The sequence below is a fragment of the Pan paniscus genome, chromosome 9 (assembly GCF_029289425.2).
Source record: "Pan paniscus chromosome 9, NHGRI_mPanPan1-v2.0_pri, whole genome shotgun sequence".
Taxonomy (NCBI): domain Eukaryota; kingdom Metazoa; phylum Chordata; class Mammalia; order Primates; family Hominidae; genus Pan; species Pan paniscus.
In genome coordinates this window covers 121149582-121175442 of record NC_073258.2, presented here as the reverse complement: position 1 = coordinate 121175442, position 25861 = coordinate 121149582, and the positions used below count along the sequence as shown (strand labels likewise).

The 25861-nt window shown below is 39.3% G+C and overlaps 1 protein-coding gene across 7 annotated transcripts in view; it reads right to left on the bottom strand.

Moving 5' to 3' along the window:
* ARHGEF12 (Rho guanine nucleotide exchange factor 12) overlaps positions 1 to 25861 on the bottom strand; it is a 152743-nt gene that overhangs the window by 18032 nt on the left and 108850 nt on the right. For all 7 annotated transcript variants that reach the window (XM_003819979.7, XM_055094994.2, XM_003819978.7 and 4 more), the window contains 15 exons: positions 25520 to 25562; positions 24467 to 24572; positions 23890 to 24027; positions 23065 to 23097; positions 22624 to 22738; positions 21758 to 21863; positions 19253 to 19465; positions 13733 to 13865; positions 13227 to 13262; positions 12749 to 12903; positions 11663 to 11809; positions 10227 to 10312; positions 5595 to 5720; positions 3649 to 3763; positions 1596 to 1696 (listed from right to left, as the gene is read on the bottom strand). In XM_003819979.7, coding sequence (XP_003820027.1) covers positions 1596 to 1696; positions 3649 to 3763; positions 5595 to 5720; positions 10227 to 10312; positions 11663 to 11809; positions 12749 to 12903; positions 13227 to 13262; positions 13733 to 13865; positions 19253 to 19465; positions 21758 to 21863; positions 22624 to 22738; positions 23065 to 23097; positions 23890 to 24027; positions 24467 to 24572; positions 25520 to 25562 — 1653 coding nt within the window. The remainder of the gene's footprint in view (positions 1 to 1595; positions 1697 to 3648; positions 3764 to 5594; positions 5721 to 10226; positions 10313 to 11662; positions 11810 to 12748; positions 12904 to 13226; positions 13263 to 13732; positions 13866 to 19252; positions 19466 to 21757; positions 21864 to 22623; positions 22739 to 23064; positions 23098 to 23889; positions 24028 to 24466; positions 24573 to 25519; positions 25563 to 25861) is intronic.

Below are 25861 nucleotides of genomic sequence, written 5' to 3'. Positions count from 1 at the left end.
GGGGTCTGCAAGGTTTTTAGTAAAATGTCAGTTAGGCTTTGCAGGCCATATAATCTCTCTCTCAGTTATTCAGCTCCACTGTTTTGGAACAAAAGTAGCCACAGATAATACATAAATGAACAGGCTCTGTGTAGTAAAGAACTCTAATATGGTTCATTTCTCTTGAGCAAATCACTAGGAACAGAACTGCTGAGTCAAAAGGTAGATATAAGGGTACCTAGAGAGTTTTAATTTAGATAAATATTGCTACATAACCCTCTGGGGTTTTATCATTTTACACTCTGAACAGCACAGCTGAAAGTACTAGTTTTTCTACAGCCTCACCAAGAGAGTTGTAATCCTACTCAGCTCCTAAGAAACTACATCCGTGTTCATGGATTCAATCAGCCCCTGTATGCTCACAATCTTGAATTTTTATCTTCAACATGGTCCTCTTAGAGGTGGACCCATACAGCCAACTGCTTACTGTGTATGTCTACCTGATATCCCAGAGTGACCTCATCATCTTCCCCACAAACGTGGGGCTTCTCCACTCATCCTGTCCATCCAAATATGCAATCCAGAAACCTGGGGGTTTATTCTTGACATCACTTTTCCTTCAAATCCTTCTTCAAATCAGTCATCAAGTCCTGTCAATTTTACCTTCTAAATACTTCTCCAACTTCTCTAAGCTGCCATCATCTATCCTAGATGGCTGCAAGAGGTTAATAAATGGGATCTTTCATCCACCACCCTTCTTCAACTCATTCTCCATAGAGCAGTAGGGGTGATACTTATATAATGAAAATCTGAACACTATATTCTTACTTGTCTATGCTGAATTCCTACTGCTCTTAAGAAGAAAAATCAAAATCTTTAACCTGATCTCTAGGGCCTTTATGAGTTGGCCTTGGTCTACTTTACCTCATTTTATGCCACTCTGACTTTGCTTTTTAGGCATGATCCACACTCATGTAAATTTTCAATTCTTCCAACAGACCATGCTTTCTTTTTCCGTCAGGACTTTGGTATATATTGCCTCTACCTCTAGGGTTGCACCCTTCACATTGTTTTGGTTCACTTCCACTCATCCTTCAGAGCTGGGCTCAAGTGTCAATTCCTCAAGAAAATTTTCTCTAATAGGCACCACCTAACATCCCCAAACTAAGCTAGGCCCCATAGTTATATATCGTAGCAGCTTGAAATTATCCTTGATAGTAGCTATCACAACTGATACAAAATATTTGCACTATAATCCTGTTAAATGCCTTTCTATCCTCCTAGCAAACAAGCTCAGTGTGGGCAGATATTGCACTCATTTTCTCAACTACTCTGTACCCTATGCCCAGCATACAGTAGATGTTCTATAAACATCTGCTGAATGAAGAGATAAATGAAAGAGCAAACAAGCAGCTTGAGGTGTTCCAAAAAGTCAAATACAACTCCGATATTCTATCACAGATTGATCTTGACCTGCCTACTATACGAACAGTAAACAAATGTTCTCCCTGTCCATTAGGTAATGATAGTTTTAACAACTATTTCACAGATTCCAGGTAATATTAATTTAATGTTCTCCCAATGTCATCCTGTACCTTCTTGTTTTCCTTTTTTACCTGCTTGTTTTCTGCCTCCTTGACGGCCTGATTTACATAATTTAAGATCTGACGACAGTGATCTGCAGCTTTCTTCACCTTCTCCCTTTCTGTTGGCCATTCTAAATATGGGAAAGAAATCCAAAATGTAAAAGAACTGAGCAAAAAACCATAAAATATATGTAAATGAGATTTCATTTCATTTCAATACTTTTAAGAGCATATTAAGACCTTGAAGATTTTTGTACCAGCTTAAAGCCTCTGTCAGAGTCTCAATTCAAGCAGTCTTTGGACAGGTAAAACTTCTTATAACAGGACTTTAAAACATAAATTCTAATCTTTAAAAAGAAATCACAGTACAGAACCTGAAATCCAAGAAGAGATGCTTTACATGAAGTACCAGGACCACTATACTATACACTCCAGAAGGGCAGGTCTCATTTACTTTGTAAACAATATAAATGGAAATCCCTTCTCCCCTTAGAATTTCACAGTGCATAGCCTTCATAATTATGTCCAGTGAACTTGTTAAACAAAATTTTTTAATAACACAATTCAAAATAATTCCAAAACAAGTTTCTTTGAATTTGAGATTATATTTAAAGAAAGAAAATAGATTACATTAAAAGAAGATGAAATTTATCAAAACGTATTGAGGCGGCAAGGCAAGGTGGCTCATGCCTGTAATCCTAGCACTTTGGGAGGCCAAGGCAGGCGGACTGCCTGAGGTCAGGAGTTCAAGACCAGTCTGGCCAATATGGTGAAACCTTGTTTCTACTAAAAATACAAAAAAATTAGCCAGGTGTGGTGGCGTGCGCCTGTAATCCCAGCTACTCGGGAGGCTGAGGCAGGGGAATTGCTTGAACCCGGGAGGTGGAGGTTGCAGTGAGCAGAGATTGTGCCACTTCACTCCAGCCTGGGCGACAGAGCGAGACTCCATCTCAAAAAAACAAAACAAAACAAAACAAAACAAGACAAAACGTATTGAGGCTATGTCATGTCTATAATACAAAGAAGACCAAAATCAGAATATTCAAAATTATAATCCTCCAAACCACAGTCTAACTACACTGAGCAGATATATTAAAGTGTAAAAATTAATATGTATGAGTGTAAACCACTTTTGTTACCAGGTACCATAATTTAAAATTTCCTGCTTATGCATTCAAATTCTCAGGCACAAGAAACAAGATTTCAGTTGCATTAAATTATTAATGAGAGCTAACTATAAGAACCTAAAGCTCAGCTGAGAAACAGATTCATTTCATGTTTCAAAACGGGAGAGTTGGAATTACACCGCATTGATTTGGCTTAATAAAAGTCATTGATAGATATCCATGAAACATCTCTTCAGCCAAGGATGAACCTTCTTCAAAGCAAAAATGATGCAGGCTAGAACAAGGATGGTTGAACCAGATAATTTTACACTTTGCAGGCCAAATGGGCACCGATAAAACTACTCGACTCTGCTGTTATAATGTAAAAGCAATCAGGGACAGTACATAAACAGACGAGCACGGCTGTGCTCCAATAAAACTTTATTTACAAAAACAGACAGTGAGCATGACTTGGTCTATGATTCATAGTTTGATATACCCCGTACTAAAGCTACTAATGGAGTACATTATATCAAACAGCCCAAAGAAGACGAGATCATATCTTGTTAGAAAATCTTGGCTGGGTATGGTGACTCATGCCTATAATCACAGCACTCTGGGAGGTAGGAGGACTGCTTGAGGCCAGGAGTTTGAGACCAGCCTGAGCAACATAGTGAGACCCTTGCTAAAAAAAAAAAAAAAAAAGCCAAGTGTGGTGGTGTACCCCTGTAGTCCGGTGGGAGGAATGCCTGAGCCGAGGAGTTTGAGGTTGCAGGAAACTATGATTGTGCCACTGCACTCCAGCCTGCAAGACTGAGTGAGACCCTGTCTCAAAAAAGGAAAAAAAAAAAAGAAAATCTTGTCATACTATTTGGAAATCCAACTCCATTCAGGACGCTGTAAGATATTATTTGCAGGATATTGGGTGTTTTGTTGTTGTTGTTCTTAAGCTTTTTATTTCAGTGAAAATGCTGTACCTGTGTATTTGGCAATATTATCCAACAGAAGTGGGTACTTAGTAAGCCTTTGCATTTGAGTGGGAATAATATCCTTCAGTTGAAGACGACGACACAGTGGATTACTTTCAGCATCCTAAAATTAAAGTGAAATAAGTGAATCTGTAATTCTTATTTGAACTTATACATGTACCATGTATTCACCGTGAGGGTTTAATGCATCACAGTTCTGGTTATTAAATCAAGATCTTTAAAAAATGCCAAGATATATCATTGCCACAATATACTTCTGCTTTCTCCTTTAATCACATAATGGGGGAAGGGAGCCTCTATCACTAAATGAATGGCTTGTTATCTGTTTAAGGAAGGACTGAAAGCATCCATAAGCAGCTCTACGTATCACTTCCTTGTGTTGAAACAGTTTTATCTTCACCTATTCAGAAAATCTAGGTCCATTCTCCTATGATTGACATTCCTACCAAAATTGGTTAGCTAATTTGTTATCTGCCATTCCAAGTAGGCACAATGGATAACCAGTCGAGTATGCCAGCTCCTCTATACCAGTGGTCTGCAAAGTTTTTAGTAAAATGCCAGATAGTAAATATTTTAGGCTTTGCAGGCCATATAGTCTCTCTCACAACTATTCAGCTCTACTGTTTTGGCATAAGTGAATGAACAAGGCTCTGCGTAGTAAAGAACTCTAATATGGCCTCCAAGGTTCCCATCCTCTTGTGTAAATACTCTGTGTAATCCTATGCCCTTGAGTATGAACATTTTTGGAATCTGTGATTACAATGGGATATCACACCTATGATTAGGTTGCCACCACATGATTTTGAGATCATAAGAAAGGAAATTATCCTGGCTGGGCCTGACTTCATTAGAGGAGCCTTTAAAACAAATCTGTGTCAGAAAGCCACATTCCTACTGGCCTGGAAGAAAGCAAACATCCACCTCTAAACTGCCTAATGGGGCCATATGGCAGAGATATCTCTGTTCTCTAGGAGTTGAAACTGGTTCCTAGCCAATAGCTAGCAAGGTAGGACCTCAGTTATACATTTACAAAGAAATGAACTCTGCTAACAACCAGTGAGCTTAGAAGAGAACCTCGAGCATCAGATGAAAACTGCAGCTCCAGCTGACGCTGTGATCTCAGCCTGGTCAAACTCTCAGGGGAGGAACCTGCTAAACCATACCCACACACCACAACAACTGTGAGAAATCTGTCAAGCGGCCATGTTTGTATTTACATAAAACTTTATAAAAACAGGTAACAGACTAGATATGGTCTGTCGGCCATAGTTTACCAACCCTTAATTCATATACCCCAATGAGTGTGGCTGCTGTTACGTTTTTCCCTGGATAAACCCATTCTCATGCTTTGACAATATTCTCTTAGTAGAGCATACGGTTGTTTACTGATAAAAGCCTCGTGGCAATGTGGATTTCTATATTAAGTATTTTAATCCTGACATATATTTTTTATTATTCTCCACCATTCCAAAGTCATTTTTATACCTTCCAGGAATTTAAGAGATAATGTATTGCTTTTAAAAATGTTAACGTGGGCCAGGTGCAGTGGCTCACACCTGTAATCCCTTCGGGAGGCCGAGGTGGGCAGATCACTTGAGGTCAGGTGTTCGAGCCCAGCCTGGCCAACATGGTGAAACCCCGTCTCTACTAAAAATAGAAAAAATTAGCAGGGCGTGGTGGCATGTACCTGTAATCCTAACTACTAGGAAGGCTGAGGCAGGAGAATCGCTTGAACCCAGGAGGCAGAGGTTGCAGTGAGCTGAGATTGTGCCATTGCACTCCAGCCTGGGCAACACAGCGAGACCCTGTCTCAAAAAAAAAAAGTTAACACAGATGTAATCTTTGTAAAAGTCTTAGTCAGAATTCCCCCAGTTTATCTGATAATTGATAAAAACTTGCCTTATTTTTTTTCTTACATGACTCACTCAACTCACTTGCACAAAAGTCTGAAATCGAGAATCCTTTTTCTGACGAGACTTGATCATTTCCAGGGCGAAAGGTTGGTTACTGCAAAAGGTAGCAGCAGCATGTTTCAATTTCTCCTCTCCTGGTCCGCTGAACTGTGCCAAGAATGCAAAGAACACAAAAGAGAATGGGAAACTGAGCTTATACAAGCCAGACAAAGTGACAGACAACCAGAATCCTTTCAATATTTCAAGTGACAAAATACACAGAACTGCATATCTATGTGGAATATCAATGGTTCTCCATTAAAAAGGTCTGATCTTGACACAACCAGACCTTTTCTGATCATATTCCAATGTTTTCTTCTTCTTTTTTTTTTTCTTTTTTTTTGAGACAGTGTTGCTCTGTCGCCCAGGCTGGAGTACAATGGCATGATCTTGGCTCACTGCAACTTCTGCCTCTGAGGTTCATGAGATTCTCACCTCTGCCTCCCAAGTAACTGGGACTACAGGCACACACCACCACACCCAGCTAATTTTTGTATTTTTAGTAGAGATGGGGTTTCACCATGTTGGCCAGGCTGTTCTCAAACTCCTGACCTCAGGTGATCTGCCCACCTTGGTGTCCCCAAAGTGCTGGGATTACAGGCGTGAGCCACCGTGCCCAGTCCCAATGTTTTCTTGCTTGTAGCCTATCACAACCTATTACCTTTCAGCCTACGTTACTTATAAATTACACAGACAAGCTGACATTTGGAGAATATAAGATACAAAATGCCTGAAGACTGAGACTAAATTTTCATTTTCTTTTTTTTTCAGACAGTCTCATTCTGTGGCCCAGGCTGGAGTATAGTGGTGCAATCTCAGCTCACTGCAACCTCTGCCTCCCAGGTTCGAGTGATTCTCCTGTCTCAGCCTCCCAAGTAGTTGGGACTACAGGCGTGTGCCACCACGCCTGGCTAATTTTTTTTGTATTTTTAGTAGAGATGGGGTTTCACCATGTTGGCCAGGCCGGTCTTGAACTCCTGACATCAAGTGATCCACCTGCCTTGGCCTCTCAAAGTGCTGGGATTATGGGCATGAGCCACTACATCTGGCCTAAAATTTAATTTTCTTACACCCTGAAGCCTTTACAACAACTACTGTCTTACTACTCTGGGAAGCAAATCCTTGGCATACTAGCATTCCTTCTTACTCAGTATAAAACCCACTATGACCATGGGCAGGCCGTAAGTTTTCTGGGTTGAAACAAAATTAAATCACTGCTGTTTCACCTGTGCAGCAGCTGGAGCTGGCTTGGGGGAGATCAATGAGCTTATGAATTCTTTTGCTAAAAATTATACTTCTCACTAATGTTTTTTAATTTGTAAATTTAAGTTTGCATGTGCCATGATTTTAAGATTTCTGATGGTTAAACACCTAAAAAGTGATTTACTAGTAGGTGCTCGTAGAAGTCAAATACATTGCTTTTTAATACAGCCTCTATACTTGTAGATAATTGCTTTATGGTTTACGAAGATGTTTTCCATATAATCTTCCATTTAAAGCCATATTCCCAAAAGTTTGTACATAAAGGCATTTTGTAAAAAGCCCACCTGTAGCACATTTGTAGATAAATTCAGAGTATTTTTTCAAGTAGGACACATACAAAGCAATATTTTAATAGGTCACTCCAATTTTGTATTCTTACTCTATGATGAATATGACATTTAACATGTTTAACAAGGAGACTGGCAGCATTTTTAGCATGTTAGTCAATCAAAGCACCACACAACTACAAAAAGCAGCTGGGTTTACCAAAGAAAATAATGCCCCCAAACTCAAGCAGTTCTACAGTAGTTTTTTTTGGTTTTTTTTTTTTTTGAGACTGAGTTTCGCTCTTGTTGCCCAGGCTGGAGTGCAATGGCTCGATCTCAGCTCACCGCAACCTCCACCTCCCAGGTTCAAGCGATTCTCCTGCCTCAGCCTCCCGAGTAACTGGGATTACAGACATGCACTACCATGCCTGGCTAATTTTGTATTTTTAGTAGAGATGGGGTTTCTCCATGTTGGTCAAGCTGGTCTTAAACTCCTGACCTCAGGTGATCTGCCTGCCTCGGCCTCCCAAAGTGCAGGGATTATAGACGTGAGCCACTGCGCCCGGCCTCTACAGTAGTTTTACAAGCAGTTTAAGTATAGATGTTCCTTGATTTCTGATGAAGTTATATCCTAATAAAACCATCAAAAATTGAAAATATCTTAAGTTGAGAAAGCATTTAATACACTGAACCTACCAAATACCATAGCTTGGCCTAGCCGACCTTAAATGTGCTCAGAACACTTGCATTAGCCTACAGCTGGGCAAAATCATCTAGCAGTACAGTACACTGTAGAGTGGTTGTTTACCCTGTGATCACATGGCTGACCAGGAGCTGTGGCTCACTGTTGCTGCCCAGCATCAAGAGTAACATACCACATATTGCCAAGCTCCGGAAAAGATTAAAATTCAAAATTCAAAGTATGGTTTCTATTGAATGTGTATTACTTTCCCACCACTGTAAAGTAAAAAAACTGTCGAAGTTGGAACCATAGTAAGTCAAGGATTGTCTGTGTATGTAAAGTGATCTTAAGGAAACAATACTGGAAAAATACTTTCCAAAACGATTTTATTTAAACAGCAAGAGTAAAATCTAAAGGCCTATTTATGATTTTTGCTTTTATGATTTCTGGCCAATGCCTTCTTCTAAATTAACGCTTTGTATGTGACAGTTACAAACCACCATTCTGCTTTTCCTCAACTTTTTACAGGTACAGGCATACCTCATATTTTTATTGTACTTTGCAGATACTCCATTTTTTACAAATTGAAGGTTGATGGCAACCCTGAGCAAGTCTGTTGGTGCCGTTTTTCCAAAACCATGTGCTCATGTCATGTCTCTGTGCCACATTTTGGTAGTTCTCATAATAGTTTAAGCTGTTTTCATTTTACTCTATCTGTTACGGTGATCTGTCATCAGTGATCTTTGATGTTACTATTTATTGCTTTGGGGCACCATGAACTGCACCCACATATGGTGGCAAACCTAATGGAAAAATGTTGTGTGTGTTCTGACCGCCCCACCAACTGACCATTCCCCCAACTCTCTTCCCTTTCCTTGGGCCTCCTTATTCTTAGACACAACAATATTGAATTTGGGCCAATTAACAACGCTGCAATGGTCTTTAGGGGTTCAAGTGAGGAGTCACATATCTCTCACTTGAAATTAAAAGCTAGAAATGATTAAGTTTAGTAAGGAAGGCATGTCAAAAGCTGAGATTTGGCTCTTACGCCAAATGGCCAACTTGTGAACACAAAGAAAAAATTCTTGAAGGAAATAAAAGTGCTACTCCAATGAACAAATGAACAAGAGGAAAGTGAAACAGCCTATTGCTGGTATGGAGGAAGTTTGAATGGTCTGTATAAAGAAGATGAAATCAGCCACAATATTCCCTTAAGCCAACGCCTAATACAAAGCAAGCCCCTAATTCTCTTCAATTCTATGAAGGCTGAGAGGTAAGGAAGCTGCAGACGAAGAGTTTGAAGGTAGCAGGGGTAAATTGATGAGATTTAAGAAAAGAAGTCATCTCCATAAAAATAAAAGTACAAAGTGATGCAGTAAGTGCTGATATAGCAGTAGAAGCTATAGTAAGTTATCCAGAAGATGTTCCTGAGATAATTGATTACAGTGGCTACACTAAACAACAGATATTCAATGTAGATGAAATAGCCTTCTATTGGAAGAAGATGCCATCTAGAACTTTCATAGCTAGAGAGGAGAAATCAATGTCTGACTTCAGCATGTCAAAAGAAAGGCCAGCTCTCTTGTTAGGGGCCAATGACTTTAAGTTGAAGCCAATGATTGTTTACCATTCTGAAATTCCTGGGACCCTTAAGAATAATGCTAAATCTACTCTGTCTGTGCTCTGTAAATGAAACAACAAAGCCTAGATGACAGCACGTCTGTTAAGACCTACTGCTCAGAAAAAAAAAAAGTTACTTTTAAAATATTACTGCCCATTGACAATGCACATGGTCACTTAAAGACTTCTGATGGAGATGTACAAGGAGATCAATGTTGTTTGCAGGCCTGCTAACACAATATCCATTCTGCAGCTCATGGACCAAGGAGTAATTTTCACTTTCAAGTCTTATTATTTAAGAAATATATTTCATAAGGTGATTCCTCTGATGGGTCTGGGCAAAGCAAACTGAATACCTTCTGAAAAGGATTCATTATTCTAGATGCCATTAAGAACATTCATAATTCACAGGAGGAGGTCAAAATATCAATATTAACAGGAGTTTGGAAGAAGTTGATTCCAACCCTCATAGGTGACTTCGAGGGGTTCAAGACTTCAGTGGAAGAGGTAACTGCAAAAAAACTAGGATTACAGTGGAGCCTGAAGATGTGACTGAATCACTGCAATCTCATGGTATGACTTTTAATGGATAAGAGTCTGCTTCTTACAGATGAGCAAAACAAGTGGTTTCTTGAAATGGAATCTACTGCTTGACCTTTCTCAGCTTTGCATTAACTTTGCAACATGGATGAGTTTGCATATTTGGAAAGGTTAGTTACTCAACTTGAATCTAACCATCAAGTGTCCATAAAAATATTAAAAAGAAACAGAAAATTTCCTTACCCATGTCAGCAAATCTTCCCCAATCTGATCGATAACAGAGGTCTCATTTCTCTTTCGAACAGCCTTCATTTGTTCATTCAATCCAACTAAAGATAAAAAGATAGAAAAACGTTAGTAACACATTCAGTGTAGACAGAATTACTGGTAGTACAGAGTAGCTAATTTTTTTTTTTTATAAAGACGATTTTCACAGTAGTACAGCTGCTTCTTATCTCCTTAAATATAAATCTGGACATAGTGCTTACACATCTGGATATTATAAGCTCTATCTGAAAAACAGGTGCTAAACAAAAAACACTTTTGGAAACTAGCACATTACATACACGGTGGTTGCATCAAATATTCATTGAACCTCAAGACTCCATCTATAATCATGCTCAAAAAGAACTTGAATTTAAACAGTACAAGTAATTCTGTTCACTGATCCTCTCAAAATGTGTAAGTGTGCAGGCAATGGATGTAATCAAGCCTGAACTTGTCAATGCATGCCTGTGAAACCCAAGATTATCCACAAAGGAATAAAAGGCATCAATTTAGTTAGCAGATGTTGATAGTTAGTGATGACATGAAAAAGAAAGATAAAAAAATTAAGGGTCATAGAGAAATAGTGACCTATAAATGAGAGGAACATCATATTACTGTCCACAAAAGTCCAAGATGACTTCAACCAATAAAATGTCAACAAGGTAGAATTTTTATATACTTATTCAAGTGTTCCAAGCAACAAAACAATAAAACAATTCCTGAGGCCAGGGCAGTGGCTCATACCTATAATCCCAGCACTTTGGAGGCCAAGGCAGTCGGGTGGATCACTTGAGGTCAGGAATTTGAGACCAGCCTGGCCAACATGGTGAAACCCATCTCTACGAAAAATACAAAAATTAGCTGGGTGTGGTGGCGCACGCCTGTAATCCCAGTTACTCAGGTGGCTGAGGTGGGAGGATCCCTTGAACCCAGGGGGCAGAGGTTGCAGTGAGCCAAGACTGCACCACTGCACTCCAGCTTGGGCAACAGAGCGAGACTCCATCTCAAAAAAATAAAAACAATTCCTAAAAATTACCAAACCATGTGATTATATACCATACACTACTATTTACAAAACACATTTATACGTATATTATTATATTGGATATATATATTTAAAGAGATATATATACTATAATTGATAGAAAATTTTCAACGGTGAATTTGACTATTCATGTTTTTCACCTTAGGCAATGACTTTAGACTGGAAGCCCTATGTTGACACATTGTACATGAAAGATTGATTGTGAGGAAAAGGATCTAGTCAAAGTTCCAATCATTCCTTTATTTATGTTACATTCTCACATATAATCTCAGGAATACTAACATGGGTACATTTACAAAATTTTAAACTCACAATCTTTTCTCTATTGGAAATGTTAGGGGCAAAGATCAGAGCTAATTTCTCTTACTATGAAGTTGAAGAATATCTTCCAAGTTTGAAAAAATTTTCCGTAGCTCTGAGGGTGACAGAATTCCTTCTCTGGATACTCGCTGATAGAACACTTGATCAAGAACCTTCAGTGTTCGAACATGAGCTCTTTCAGTGTAGAACAATTCTGAACAGGAAAGACATATGAAATGTTGCCTTACTTAGAACAATTCCATGGGATCAATCATAGTCTTTAGTTGGAGTGAAGTAGCAAATGAATTATATAATAAATTATTTATCATTTAGAAAGGATGAAATATCTCTGAAGTCATTCTGATTCCAAGAAATTTTCCTACATACTGGCTCTGAGAGTTGAATACTGACAAATAAAAAATATCATTCAAAACTATTTTTTTTAGTGTATTCCCAAACACATCCAGCTGTTTACAATAATACCCACCTATCACAACTACATCATTAAGAAAACTGTAAGCCCCAACATCATATAGCCTTTAACTTGAGCCCTCTTAAGAAATAATAGTACTTTTGGTTATCTAATTTGCCTATAAACACTCACTTCTGGGGTCAGGCTTATAATTTCATTATGTCTCAGTATTGTCAGAGACAAGATATTTATTCATATCACATGCTAAGGATAGTAAAGGGTACAGCACCCATGCCACACATTTATCACATACATGCTAGGGTAAATAAAGAACACTGCACTTCGATACAGAAAGACCAGGAACTAAATTTATTCCTTTACACGTTATTAGCTGTATGATCTTAACGAATTCAATCTCCCTGGGCTTTACCTTCCTCATTTAAAATCTATGCATAAAAATAACTTAGTTGTTGCAATGACTTTTCAACTTTAAGATCTATAATGCTATGAATCTTAAATATCTTTAAGGCTTAACACATTTTCCTTTTAAATTATCAATAAGAATCAGAGAAACATTTGCATTTTCTTGAGTTCAAGGATTATCTGTCCAGTTTAATTTCCTCTTTGTTTAAAACAAAAGGCTAGGACAAACTTTGAAGCAAACTCCAAGGCTGAGAGACTTAATTCACTCTGACAAAACTCAGTATTTGTAAACAACAACAACAAATTGATTACACTCACCATTAATCACTTCCTGTCTTTTGATTTCACAAGGTTTTAGTCCCAGTAACACTTCTCGACTAACAAGCTGCTGCCAGTTGGGTGGATCTGTCTCTAAGTCATTTTCAAATTGTTCATCCTCACTTTGACTTTCTCCAAAAGCTACACTGTCAAACCTATGAAGAAAAAAGAGTGAATTCAATTTGAAGACTTTAGGTGGACAATGAGAAACAGCACAAATCTTTATATTACAATAAATTCTAATCAGATTCCTGAATCTGACTTAGCACTGAAATTTCATCCTCTCCTACAAATGGCTGTTTTATACATACTTCAAAATACAGCTTTTGAATGACCAGTGTTTCTTAAGAGCTTTCTTTTATACTACATAACAGATTGGTATACAGGGTTTCTTTTCCTTTAAAATGAAACTTTAGAGGAAAAAAGGTTACGTTTCTTAAAATGCGCCTTTATTGAAAGCTGCTTAAGATTTACTTACTTTCGAAAGGGCTTTGGTGTCCCATGTTCTGTCACCCTAAAACAATGGAAAGTAAAGAGTAACATGAAAACAAAATGGTGATCCATACATTTATACCAAAGATACTCAAAGCTAGGTTAAACTCCAACAGCTTGATAAATAATTCTTTGGGATATTGTAATAATTTAATATAAAATAAATTGAAGAAAATTTGAGTACCTTTCTACATTTCAGTTATAAGTTCTGAAATGGTGTTTTAGTTCTTTTATGCACCCAACTTATTTATTTATTTATTTATTTTATTTTTTACAGTTTGAAGTGGGGGCTCACTACGTTGCCCAGGCTGTTCTCAAACTCCTGAGTTTAAGTGATTGATTCTCCTGCCTCAGCCTCCCAAGTAGCTGGCATTATAGGTACATACCACCATGCCAGGCTTCAGTGCTAGAATGCTACTAAGTATAGGAATAGCATATAATTTAAAAACTTTAAGTAATGCCCTAAGCTTCTCTAAGAGATCACTGAATTACCTTTCTACTTCACATTCCTCCTCCTGCACTTGGTCTAATGGAGGTGGTGGGAAATCAAAGACAGTATTGAGAGTACGAGGTGTGCCATCTAAGGTGTCTCCAGGTGCTGATGTTTCTCCAACTTGCTTTGATCCTGTAGACAAAAGTCAGACATTTGAAGAGTGTTAATACTTAATAAAGTCACTGGTCACCAAAAAAAATTAGTTCCCAGAACAGCTTCAGCCTAATCCATAGCTACATTCTTATTTAAACAACTGCAGGTTCGCTAGAACTAAAAATTTAATATACAAAATTATGGCATCTCAGGCTCACATGATCCTCCCATCTCAGCCTCATATGATCCTTCCATCTCAGCCTTCCAAGCAGCTGGGCCTACAGTTGCGTGCCACCACACACACCTGGCTCATTTTTAATTTTTTTGTAGAGATAGGGTTTTGCTACTTTGCCCAGGCTAGTCTTGAATTCCTGGGCTCAAGCAATCCTTTCGCCTTGGCCACCCAAAATGCTAGGATTATAGGTGTGAGCCACCATGCCTGGTCAGAAAAATAATTTTTAAAACTGTTTCTTAAAAATTAACGTAAGAAATAGCAAGGACTCACACAGTGCAGAAGAGTATATGATGAGGAACAACATTTTCCCATCTTATCCTTTTCTACTCCCAGTATCAATCCTTTTTCATGTTTTCAAATGTGAGTTATTACAGTGGTCCAACTACAAATAACCTCTTTTTCATGATTTATTATCTTTAGTTAATATCTATTTCTTTCCCCTCTGAGGATTTTGTTGACTTACACTTTCCACTTTCACTTTTCTCCCATTTCTTCCCAATGTTTAATAGTTTTATCATTATTACTAGCTGGGTTATTAGTTACTACCTAAATTTAAATGACATGTCTATGTTTTTGTTCTATCAAAAAGTTAGTATCTCAACTCTCTTCTGTGTCAGATTAGGTATTCAGTGTCCACATCCTCCCTCTAATTGTATTTCCTTCCTTCTACCTTCCATTTCTTTCAACTACATTTTTACTTGCATCATTAAAAGAATTTTTTACATTTATATTCTAACCTGCAGCCATAATGAACTACTCCATGCTTGCCTGGTAGGGTTATTCTAAAAGTCTGAAAACCAAGAAAGAATGCTTATGACATATATATACTGTCGTCTACTACATACATATATACATCATTCCTGCCAGATTAAGAAGTATACTAGTTAGGATTATATATTTTTTCCTACCGGTCCAATGATGCAATCCATGGGCCACTTCAAATAGAACATTTATTAAAGTCTTTCTTACACACCATCAATTGCTAAAGATCATGCCACTTTTTATTTTGCTTCATGTTTAAATCATGACATTTTCCTGAACAATTCTGTTTTTCTTAACATTTCTAAACGCTTTTCTTTTATTGCTGTCAAAGTTATATAATTCTATCAAGTCTCAAACTATTTCCTCTGCTGCTTCATACTATCCACTGCCTAAAATCCCCATTTTCTTATCTGTGATGTTCTTGTGTTCCAATCTGGAGCAGTGGCTCTCCTGGCCTGTTACACAACCATCATTTTAGAACTGCCCTTTGCCACTTTCCTGGGTGTTTCCAGTGTTTCCTGGATCCCAGGACATTTTCTTTCTTAATTTTTCCTCTCATGTTGCTAGAATGTGTATCCTCAAATGATTTTAAAGGGAAAGGTACATTCCAGTTAAACTGTGGACCTTGTGTATCTGAAAATGTCTTTATTCGTTCTTCATACTTGATGAATAGCTTGGATGGATACAGGATTCTAAGTTCAAAACCATTTTCCTTCAGAAAGTTGAAGGCATGGCTCTTTTGTATTTCAGCACCCAGTGTTATGATGAGGAATGTGATGCAGTGTAATCCCCATTTTTTTTCCTCTGAAAGCTTATCCCTGGTGCACTACAATTTCAGAGGACATGTTAGGAATGGATTTTTAAAAAAGCATTCACTATAGATGGTTCTCAGTGAGCCCTTTCCACCTGAAGATGGGTATTCTTTTTCAACTCTGGGAAACTTTCTCCTGTTGTTTAACCATCTCTTCTCCATGTCCTCAGCTGACTTTTTGTGAAAGAGACAGATGTTGGCTCTCTGTAGTGGTTCCCTATATAATTCTTTTCTCTCAAATTTCTATCCTTTCATATTTCTGATGTACACTCTAAAATATTTCCTTGACTTTAATTTTAGGGACTTCTTTTTTTTCCTTTAAACTCTGATCGCTGTGGTGGTCTGAAAATATACCCACACATTTTTTGATATTCCTCCCCTCAGGGGTGGAGCCTAATTCCTCCCTCCCTGAGTATGGGCTAGATTTAGTGACTTGTTTCTAACTTGCAGAAGTGACAGAGTGCACCTATAGAGACTAAGTCAGAAAAGACATTGGGGCTTCCTTTTCGCTCTCTTTTTTGGGATACTCAGGAAAAGCCAGCTACCATTTCATGGAACACTCAAGTATCTCTATGGAAAAGTCCATGTGGCAAGGAGCCAAGGCCATGAGTGAGGAGCTAAGGCCTCCTGCCAACAGCCACCTGAGTGGGCACAGAAATGGGTTCCCCAGCCCCAGTTAAGCTTTCTGATGACTGGCTAATATCTTGACTGCAACTTTATGACAGACTCCAACCGAGACCCACGCAGCTAAGCTGCTCTGGAGTTCTTCATCCAGCAAAAAGTCGAGATAAATTTTTTTTGTGTTAAGCCATTATGTTTTGGGGTAATTTATCACACAGAAATTGATAATACAACAGATGTCACTGTGTTTAATAGTTGTATTAAAAATATTTTGTCTCTGAATGCTCCCTATTCTTGCTTTATAGAGATAATAACTTCTTTAATGTCCCCAAGTATACTACCTAATTTAGAAGTATTTTCTTAAGTTCTTGTCTATTATCAGATTATCTTTCTCTTGTAGGGAAAATTTTTCTGTTTAACTGTATTCTCTCTGTATGTCATTGTCTGATATGTTTGGCATTATATATTATCTTACGTCTTGACTCTGACAAGGGTGAGTAATGATGTTCGTGTTTAATGATGAAAGTGAGTAGCTGACTTGGCTTTCTTTTGCTGCTATATAGTAATAGGTCTGTTTCAGTTGAGAGCTCTCTGAGCACAGTGGGTCGCCGGCATGCCTAGTGTCAGGCTTTGGACTCCCAAATGTCAGAACTCCAAGCGATCAATACTGCAGAGGGACTTAACTCTCCCTACACAATTCACTGAATTATTTTTAAAAAGAGCACTGTTTTTTTCTTCTAGTCTGCAAGTGACAGAGACTGCTCATACTCTGTAATTCAGGGATTAGAAGCTGCTGATATAACTATTTTGATTATAGACCTGCAATTAGTTCATCATTTTTGCTCTTTTTCTTATTCCTGCACTGCATAACATATGCTAACTCTGAGCCCAAAGTCTCTCCAGGGTTCCAATGAGCAGACTGGGTTCTATCTTGGACTGTTTAAACAAATTGTGGGCTCTGGCTTCCTTTATGGTTTTATCTTGTGGTTCTCTGTTGTTGTTTTTCTTGAGATAGGGTCTCATTCTGTCATCCAGGCTGCATTAACGGTGGCAAGAACATGGCTCACTGCAGCCTTGTCTTCCTAGGATCAAGTGATCATCCCACCTCAGCCTCTTGATTAGCTAGGACTACAGGCACATGCCATATGACTGGCTGACTTCTTCATTTTTTGTAGAGACAGTCTTTTCATGTTGCCCTGGCTGGTCCTGAATTTCTAGGCTCAAGCAATCCTCCTGCCTCAGCCTCCCAAAGTTCTGGGATTACAGGAGTAAGCCACCATGCCTGGCTTCTTTACACTCTTGTCTGCTTTCAATCTCCCAAGTATTTGTTAAAATCTCTTATTTCCTGATAACATATTCCCTTCCTCTACTTTCTTTCTCTTTATGGTTTCTGTTCATCCGCCACCTACCATGTTTTTATTTTAATAAGTCACAGGAGCCATGAAATATCCGTGCATATACTCAATCTAACATCTTCAGAGTTCCATATTTGACAAAATCCCCAGAATTTTCTCCAAATGTCACCCGTACTTCTTGGCCTTATGTAGAAACCTGCCTATTCCCAGCAGCTTACCTCTTCTGCTACAGCCCTCTGAGACAGAAACTAATATTTCTGTCTTATATGGTGTATGTCAGGGTAGAGATGAGATGGATGGCCTTCTTGTTCCTCAATATGATTTTTGGACCATTATCTTGTCGTTTTTTTTTTTTTTTTTTTTTTTTTTGAGATGGAGTCTCGCTGTTGCCCAGGCTGGAGTGCATTGGCACGATCTTGGCTCACTGCAACCTCCACCCACCTCCTGGATTCAAGCAATTCTCCTGCCTCAGCCTCCCGAGGACCTGGGATTACGGGTGCATGTCACCATGCCTGGCCAATTTTTGTATTTTTAGTAGAGACCGGGTTTCACCATGTTGGCCAGGCTGCTCTCCAACTCCTGATCTCAGGTGATCCACCCGCCTCAGCCTCCCAAAGTGCTGGGATTACAGGCATGAGCCACTGCACCCGGCCTTGTCTTCCTGTATAATCTCTTGCTCCACTGAGGCTCTCATGCTCTGGATATTATCACATTCTCTTCCTCCTCATATCAATCATCTAGCAATGCTAAACCTTTGGCTGGTGGCTCTCAGTTTTCCTCTCCATGATAAAAATCACACTTGGTGACGTCACTAACCATGAACATTAAGCTATTCAAACTCCTGGCTTCTTGGTTCCTTGCCGTCTTCATCCCTAGTAGCCTCCTCTATGGCACCTCAGGGACCACTCCCAGAGCCTCATTCTTGATCATGTCACCACCAGAAATTGAACCGCCTCCGAAACAAGGATGAAGACATGGTAATAAGCTCCTTGCCCAATTACCTACGATTACTTCATATCTTTCTTTACTCTTCAAATTCCCTTGCTCTTCTCACTGAACTCTCACTCTCAGTAAATAGTCTTACCCTTTACATACACTCTACATCTCATCTCCTCTCTCCTCACAACTCTGTTCTACTACTTATATACTGTCTCCCACATATTCTACCCTTTCTTTCAGCTGGCTTCCTATTAACATTGAAAAATAAAACCTCTAGTTAATCTCAGATTTTTAAAAAGTCTTCTTTAGATGCCCACATCTGCCTCTAACTACTGACCAGTTCCCTCAATACTCCCTTTACCTTCCCTTGATTGGACTTGGCACAATTTGCATTTTTTATATTTGTGACTATCGCTCTCAAGAGAGAAAGCTGCATGAGGCAAGCATCTGTGTATAATTATTGCATGTTAACATCCGGGACAAAGCTAATGCCTGACAGAGAGCTTAATAAATATTTTTTTGGACAAATGAGAACTTAAGTTATCATTCGGCATAGATTTCTTATTGGTTGTAGCATATTAAAATTTCAAAATTAAATTAAACTGGGATTTAGTCTTGATTAACTTGCCACTCTATTTTTCAGTTAGTGTGTTTGTTTTAAAATCTTGATGCTTAGTTAAGCTGAACTACAGTAATAGCTCACCTGTATCATTCTCTTTCCCTCCTTCCTGGGAAAAAGAGGCCCCTGAAGCTACAGAAGACATGGAATTGGCAGGCAGGTATCCAGCGTCTGTTCCTTCATTTGCTAACCCACTCTGGCGCAACTTGGCAGAGTCCTGAGGTTCAGGACTCACAGATGAGGGTGTGGATAAGTGCTTAGGGTGGCGCGCCTTCTGTAGTTCCATGGCTCTGCCAACTGATCAGAAAATGATGGTTAATAATCTGTATTGCGGCTGGGTGTGGTGGCTCAAGCCTATAATCCCAACACTTTGGGAGGCCAAGGTGGGCGAATCATGAGGTCAGGAGATCGAGACCATCCTGGCTAATATGGTGAAACCCCGTCTCTATTAAAAATACAAAAATTAGCTGGGCGTGGTGGCACATGCCTGTAATCCCAGCTACTCGGAAGGCTGAGGCAGGAGAATCGCTTCAACCCGGGAGGCGGAGGTTGCAGTGAGCCGAAATTGCGCCACTGCACTCCAGCCTGGGTGACAGTGCAAGACTCCGTCTCAAAAATAAATAAATAAAATAAATAAAATCATCTGCATTGCAAATTAGCTAAAAGCAAAAAAGGACAATGTAAAAGAATCTGGTAAAATGTGTGAAACATGGTAGACCCTAAAAAATATATATAGTGGATTGTTATGCAGAGAAACATACAGACAGACAGATGAAGGAAGGAAGAAGAAAAGAGAGAAAGGGAGAGGAAGGTAGAGCAGAAAGATGAGGAGATGGAGGAGGGAGGAGGCAGGACGATGAAAGCGAGGAAGAGGAGGATGTAGGGAAAGAAGAAGGGTCATGAGAAAAGAAGGAGAGGAATGGTGGACAGACGGAGGAGGAATGCTGAGAGACATGGAGCTGTGTTCATTTGTAAGAATGAAGATGAAGTCTTTATTTTTGTGAGTTCTTAGTAAGCTCCCACCCCAGTTCTCCCCCAACACTCACACCTTCATCATCATAATGTACCTCAAAGACCATCCAGACCAATCTCCATCCTGCTAATTATCCTTGTTCACAAAGTCACCACAAGAAGCCAAAGACTCCCACTCAGGTGTTCAATATCCAGAGCATTCTACACCCTCACACAGCTTTTTATACCCTAATCTCTTAATTCCTCAAATTCTTCTTTTGTATACCTTGGAACTCACAGTTAGCATCTGTGAAATCCTCCATCTCTTTAACTTCCTCTAAAAATTTCACACCTTCTCAATGTTTCTCAACAAGAGGCACTCATGGCATTTGAGGGAGAACTCGTCATTGTGGGGGACACTCACTATCACAATCCTACTCCCACCACTCTACCATGCCAATATCTTTTTTTTTTTTTTTGAGACAGTGTTTCACTCTGTCACCCAGGCTGGAGTTTAGTGGCGAGATGATAGCTCACAGCAGCCTGGACTCCCCAGACTAAAGCAATACTACCTCAGCCTCCCAGGTAGCTCAGACTACACACATGCACCATGATACACAGCTTATTTTGGCTGTTCTTGTTGTAGAGGCAGGGTCTCACTATGTAGCTCAGGCTGGTCTCGAACTCCCAGGCTCAAGTGATCCTCCCGCCTTGGCCTTGCAAAGTGCTGGAATTACAATCAAGAGCCACCGCACCTGGCTTCAGTATTTTCAAATGTGCTACTGCCTGAGATAAGAACCATCACATGACCCCTCCCCATGGTACCACCATCCCTATTTCTCCTGCAGCCATCTCAAGTGAGCTTATCTCTCTTTATTGGGCCTGGGGTGAAAGGGAAATCAGAAAATAAAGTACAATGGAGAGGTGGAGAAATTTTAGAAATATGGAGACTAAGTAAATATGTATAAAGAGACTAAACAGTGTGGTGGAGAGATCTATACACACTTTTTTTTTTTAAATTTAACAAACACAAGTTGAATGGAAACAGAATCAGAAGAGGTAAGTAAACTATGTTACGGACATTTGACAGAATACTGCCACTAAAGATGTGTGTTTTCGTTTTTTTTTTTTTCTTTTCTTTTTGTTTTATTGAGGCAGAGTCTCGCTCCAGTGTCACCCAGGCTTGAGTGCAGTGGTGCAGTCTCGGCTCACTACAACCTCTGCCTCCCAGGTTCAAGCAATTCTCCTACCTCAGCCTCCCGAGTAGCTGGGACTACAGGCGCATGCCACCACGCCTGGCTAATTGTTGGTATTTTTAGTAGAGACAGGCTTCATTGTGTTAGCCAGGATGGTCTCGATCTCCTGAACTTGTGATCCGCCCGCCTCAGCCTCCCAAAGTGCTGGGATTACAGGCATGAATCACCACGCCCAGCCCACGAAAGATGTTTATGACAATTATGTAGCAACATAGGGGGTACTTAGTTCAGAAATAACACTGAATGGAAACAAGGCATATTGGGAATTCAGTAAAATCATCTTAACAACTCCTTTCTCCAGAAATTCATTCTAGCTGAAGAAGCCTCTGATGTGAAGAGGGCCTGGAGTACTGAAAATGCAGCACTTCAAACTTCAACATACTTGCACTGTTGTCATGACGGCTTGGTCTCCGTGGGGGTCCCAGGATGCTGGGGAATCCTCTTCGCTTCCCTTTTTCTTCCCCTTCTTTATCTTTCTTCATACTTTGCTAGAGTTGAAGTACAAAAAATAAGAGATATGTAACAGAGTAAATTTCTTTTGCGATTTTCATAGTGTAATGTTAATGGTTAGTTCAAAGAAATTGTTAAGTGTAAATGAAAACCCGTACACGTGTGTATGCACACAGAGCACTAATTAAAAGTTCGCACACAGTACCGTGTACACCTCAAACTCAAGATGTTTTCTTCAAACTCTTTATCACTGACAGCTTTGGAAAATCAAAGGGTAGTTTTATAGCACATTTACCAGGAACTTATTCTAAACAATTCATTCATCCATTCAACAAATATTTACTAAGCATTTTGCTAACAGTTGAAAATACAATAATAAAGAAGGTCCTTGTACTCATACAGCTTTACAATCTAGTAAACACTAAACAAAAACACAAATAATTACAAACTGACAGAATACTCTACTGCCACTAAAGATGTTCATGACGATTATGTAGCAACACAGGGGGTATTTAGTTTAGGCAAAGTAAAAGGAAAGTATAAGGCATGAACAGAATCAGAAATAGCACTCTTTGTAAACTGCTAATTTCACTTTTCACATTGTCTAATAATAGTTTATATGTCTGGATTTCTCACTGTATTTTGAGTTTCTTGAGAACAGAGACAGTATCTTATAAATGTTTGTATGACTAGCATTAATTTGCTGATTAAGTAAATACTAAGATGATGGAAGACACTGCAACCAAATGTAAAGAAGCCCTAAGGCCTGAACATGCTATTACATTATTTCAGTCTTACCTTGATTTTGGGAAGAAATCCAATCCGACCCCGTTTGTGCTCCAAATTTCGAGGCTCTTTCACTTTTACTCCCAAATGCTTCATATACATGAGAATAACATACTGCATGGTGGAGCTGGAGGAGAAAGGACCAAGTAAATTAAGACTTCTGAGAAGGGAGGGTTGGTAGAATAAAGACATCAAATGATTTCCAAAACCCCAAGGTTGGAATTATTGAAATAAATCAAACAAACACTAAAGAACTAACTAGTCATTGCACAGAGAAGAGAATTCTACTCAGGACAACAGTAGAATATTAGTCAAATAACATACAAGCCACCAGAGAGAGACCACAAACTGTATTTGTAAGTTAAAAGAAATAAATTGTAATTTAGGGCTGAAAGGAAAAAACATAGTTCTTTTTTTCTTAAAATTCGAGGGGAAAAAAAACAGTTATGTTACCTCTTATCTTCCTCTACAGCCTGAGCAGTCATCCTTAAAAAAAAGAAAAAAAAATTTAAAAATGAAATATGGAAGTTTAATTAATTAATTTTTTTGAGACAGAGTCTCACTCTGCCACCCAGGCTGGAGTGCAATGGCATGATCCTGGCTCACTGCAACCTCCGCCTCCTGGGCGCAAGTGATTCTCGTGCCTCAGCCTCCTGAGTAGCTGGGATTACAGGAGTGCCACCATGCCTGGCTAATTTTGGGGTTTTTAGTAGAGATGGGGTTTCACCATGTTGGCCAGCTTGGTCTCGAACTCTTGGCCTTACGTAATCCGCCCGCTCGGCCTCCCAAAGTGCTGGGATTACAGGAGTGCGCCACCATGCCTGGCCTTAAAAATTGTTATTAACTCAGATACCTGAAATAACAGAACAGAGCCAAATGCTTTGGGCCACACCCTAGAATAAAATACCAAAAGAACCCTGATCCCCTAAAGAACCTTATCTGTTTCACCCTCATGTCACCAACTGTATATGCTTCATGGCAAGAAATATTTCCAAGGCCTATAAATTGAAAATAATGAAAGTAATCAACCTGTTTTTGATCACTGATTAGAAGTTTTAGAGTTACCCATTTACCACCACCCAGAAAAAGGAACACAAGAAATTTATCTAAAAGTATCAGAAAAAAGAAAAAAAAAATCCAGTTTCTCAAGTACTATGACAAAATAAACGGCTCCACATACACAATCTGACAGTTTTTCTAAACCTACCCAAAGGGTACTTCAAGCATAACTAGTATCTCAGCAGAGAGGGCATTTCCACATATACTTCTATTACTTACAATACTTCTTCAATTTTGGCAACAATCTGTTCTGCACATGTCCGCTCCTTCTCCAAAGTCAATCGGTCCTTGTCTCGCTCTGCATCAAGTTTAGTCAGCTCGCTTTCAGCCAAGGTCAGTCCCATACTACGTTTCTGCCTAAAGGGAATAGAGAAGTTTCCTGAGGTAGCCTAAAGAAAAACTACCTCATTGTGGGGACGCTTCATCACAGTCTTCACAGCTATGGTTTCTAGGAACAGGAAAAATGTCACTTTTCCACTTATGGGTCCATGTCATCTAGGATACCAGAGGAAAAAATTCTAGAAGCAATGACTCCAAGAACACATACAATATCTTAAAGGAACACACTTAGCATAGACACAGCACTGAGCTCAGATCCTGCAAGTGCCTGGAATGGAGAGTCTGGACTCTCAGTTCCACTCTAACCCTTTGGCTCCAGATGTTCATTATGTTTTAATAACAATAAGACCATACGGTTTATCTAGTGCTAAGCTAAGTATTTAATGAGCAACTTTTTCTTAACTAAAAAAATTAATTTAGAATAATCATATGAAATTCTATCTACCACTAAGCTTACCGAAAATCTTCTAAGTGCCTTTGAACTTCTGGATGGACTCTTTCTTGCATAGTTTGGATATAGTGGCGATGCAGATCCTCAGGAATGAGCTCAGGTCTTCTCTTTTCTTCATAAATGAAAGGAATTATGTTATCTAAAGGTATGTTCTGGGCAACATACAATTGGCAACATAGCAATGCTACTTCGTACAAATTAACTTAGAATATGCCAGAGGGAAGTTCTTCAGGGCAGTTTGTATATTTCATCCCAGAATTCTGATTTCATTTACTCTTTTATTATTATTATTATTATTATTATTATTATTATTATTATTATTATTTGAGATGGAGTCTTGCTCTGTTGCCCAGGCTGGAGTGCAGTGGCGCGATCTCAGCTCACTGCAAGCTCCACCTCCTGGGTTCATGCCATTCTCCTGCCTCAGCCTCCTGAGTAGCTGAGACAACAGGCGCCCGCCACCACGCCCAGCTAATTTTTTGTTTTTTAGTAGAGACAAGGTTTCACTGTGTTAGCCAGGATGGTCGATCTCCTGACCTCGTGATCCACCCGCCTCGGCCTCCCAAAGTGCTGGGATTACTACAGGCGTGAGCCACTGCGCCCAGCCATATTATTATTTTTTTTGAGACAGAGTTTTGCTCTTGTCACCCAGGCTGGAGTGTTAATGGCATAATCTCGGCTCACTGCAACCTCCGCCTCCTGTGTTCAAGCAATTCTCCTGCCTCAGCCTCCTAAGTAGCTGGGATTACAGGCATGCACCATCATGCCAGCTCATTTTTGTATTTTCAGTAGAAACAGGGTTCCACCATGTTGGCAAGGCTGGTCTCGAACTCTTGACCTCAGGTAATCCACCCACCTTGGCCTTCCAAACTGCTGGGATTACAGGCGTGAGCCACTAGGCCCGGCCTCATTTACTCTTTAAATGTATTATAGACTGTCTTTCTGTTGTGATTCAGGTGATCAACTAGTCACCATGTGACAGATAAAACCTGAACAGATGAGCTGAGCTACATATCTATTAAGATGTAATTCTCCAGGATGTTAGTGCTCCAAGCTTACCTAGATCTGCAGACATTTCATCAGGAACAGAAACTTTCAGGTGCTAAAATGAAATGCAAACAAAAGGTGTAACAACGCTAAAGATATTTGAAGATGTACATAAGTACTTCTGTAAAGTAAGGGGATACAACTTGGATACCCACTCTACAAGCACAATCAAGTACAAGCTCATTTATTCATTCACATTTCACAACTCCAGAACATTCTATCGTTTAAACTTGAAAATGAGCCCTTTTCCCGAGGATCATGCTATAAAGGAAAAGTCTACAGTCGTTTAGCTAGATGACTGAATGCTTCTGTGACACACTTAATGAATATACTGGCTTTGGCTTTGGCTTCCTA